The sequence below is a fragment of the Hydractinia symbiolongicarpus genome, chromosome 10 (assembly GCF_029227915.1).
Source record: "Hydractinia symbiolongicarpus strain clone_291-10 chromosome 10, HSymV2.1, whole genome shotgun sequence".
NCBI classification, from domain to species: Eukaryota; Metazoa; Cnidaria; class Hydrozoa; order Anthoathecata; family Hydractiniidae; genus Hydractinia; species Hydractinia symbiolongicarpus.
In genome coordinates this window covers 18,944,245-18,946,375 of record NC_079884.1, presented here as the reverse complement: position 1 = coordinate 18,946,375, position 2,131 = coordinate 18,944,245, and the positions used below count along the sequence as shown (strand labels likewise).

Below are 2,131 nucleotides of genomic sequence, written 5' to 3'. Positions count from 1 at the left end.
TTTCCTGATACATCGCCTGCGGCCGTGTCAGCGGAAGGGCGAAGCCCGTCTCAGCATGAGCAACGGAAAATCTCTTCGAAAACCCACGTTCTGAATGCTTCAGCGGCTTCCAGTCTTGATGACCGAAGGCCGAGAGGGGAACACAGTTCCAGCTGGTACAAACCAGGCTCTAAAATGTACACAGTTCTACCGTCGTGGTAAGGGAGTGAGTTACCACAGGATTCCTGTTGCAACCCGCACACAGCTTTAAGTCTAATTTATAACCCTGTTTTACTTGCTCATATAACCGCTGACATCGCCTGGCGGCCGTGCTCCTGCGGAGCCGCCAGGCGATGTCAGCGGAAGGGCGAAGCTCGTCTCCGCAGGAGCACGGCCGCTAGGCGAACTTGTACACTGCAAAACCAAGAAGGGCTAGGGATCCTACGATAAACGTCAGCTCACCATCCTGTTGCTGCTTGGAAGGTGTGTAAAAATCGGATAGTTTTGGAGCTTTTTCGATCGTTGCGATATAGTACCCCCTCATGCCTTCATCGAGTTCCTTCAAGCTCTCTCCGGCTTGCCTTTTCAGCTCTCGTTGAGAGCTATACCAATCAATCTTTGCCTGTCTGTCACGGACCCACTGTTGCTGAGCTGCTTGAAGTTGTTCAATTGCTTTATCATGCCGTTTCCTCTCTTCCTCTCCATGCCCACCGAGTTTACTGAACAGATAGTTACTCCCCGAGAATGCTAGAGCGTTAATCGCAGCACCAGCCACAAGAACACCGATAGTTGCCATTTATTGTTTAACCTTCTTGCATTCTTTGCACCTGGATCTTATTCTTTCGTGAGGGCAGATTTCACTGCCCTTGCACTCCTTACACCTGGATCTCCTTTTTTCGTGAGGGCAGATTTGACTGCCCTTACACTCCTTACACAGGGCCCTCTGCCTTTCGTGAGGGCAGATTTGACTGCCCTTGCACTCCTTACACCGAGATCTTATTCTTTCGTGAGGGCAGATTTGACTGCCCTTGCACTCCTTACACTGAGATCTTATTCTTTCGTGAGGGCAGATTTGACTGCCTTTGCATTCTTTGCAATAGGATCTCAGCTTTTCATGAGGGCAGATTTGACTGCCCTTGCACTCCTTACACCGAGATCTTATTCTTTCGTGAGGGCAGATTTCACTGCCCTTGCACTCCTTACACTTGGACCTCTGCTTTTCATGAGGGCAGATTTCACTGCCCTTGCACTCCTTGCACCTGGATTTCCTTTTTTCGTGAGGGCAGATTTGACTGCCCTTGCACTCCTTACACAGGGCCCTCTGCTTTTTATGCGGGCACTTTGTACGTTCCCGTGACGCCTTGTTAACATCGAGGCATTTGATGCATGTTTTTGTCGTTTGACCATTTTTTGTCACCTTGAATGCATCTACTAAAAGGCTCCTTTTACACTTTGAACAGCTCTTGTTTTCCATATTATTTTGTATTTATCCAATAGGGTAAATACAAAATTGTGGTCACTGCCATTTATTTTCAGTATTCCACAGAGTGAAATCTACCATCCAGAATGTTCAGTTGGGCGTCCTGCAGCAAATACACATAACAGCGGATATCCTCAGTTCCATCGGCTTTCTTTGTCATATGCAACGTTATACCGTCTGATAATCGCTGTAATTGCCTTCCGGAACCGTGTAGAATATGATCAGGCGATGCTCGGAAATCAACAAACAGGGCGTATCTCTCTGTGAAGAACTGCCCAATCGTCACCCCCGAATCGTGGCTACCGAATAAGTTTACGATCTGCTCGAGGTGATCTTTAGGGAGCATCGCGTGCGTGTAGAGTTCATTTGGCTCACCCTCGACAGTGATCGAGATTTTTTCGATCTTTGGGTTATAAAACACCTCATTAGCGCCCGAGTAAGCCTTCACTTTTCCAGGGTCTACAAAGAGCAGTAAAACGGATTTCAAACTTCTTGCAGGCGTATCAATTTGTGAATTGTAGCTTGTGTCAGCCTTTTTCATCGTGACAACCTTGCTACGGAGTACCCTCTCATAGGGTAGCGCAAAACGAATATACCGTGACATTATAGCGCTCGCGAGACCCTCGTTATTAACCTTGTCAAACTCTAGTGTGATATTAGTTATCTTATACG

General features: G+C 47.4%; 1 protein-coding gene across 1 annotated transcript; it reads right to left on the bottom strand.

Annotated features, from left to right (window-relative positions):
- Nucleotides 1–328: 328 nt before the first annotated feature.
- LOC130612933 (uncharacterized) lies at nucleotides 329–1,453 on the bottom strand. The gene has a single exon (XM_057434262.1). It carries the CDS (start codon nucleotides 1,451–1,453, stop codon nucleotides 776–778), a length of 678 nt encoding a protein of 225 aa, XP_057290245.1. The 3' UTR covers nucleotides 329–775.
- Nucleotides 1,454–2,131: the final 678 nt, after the last annotated feature.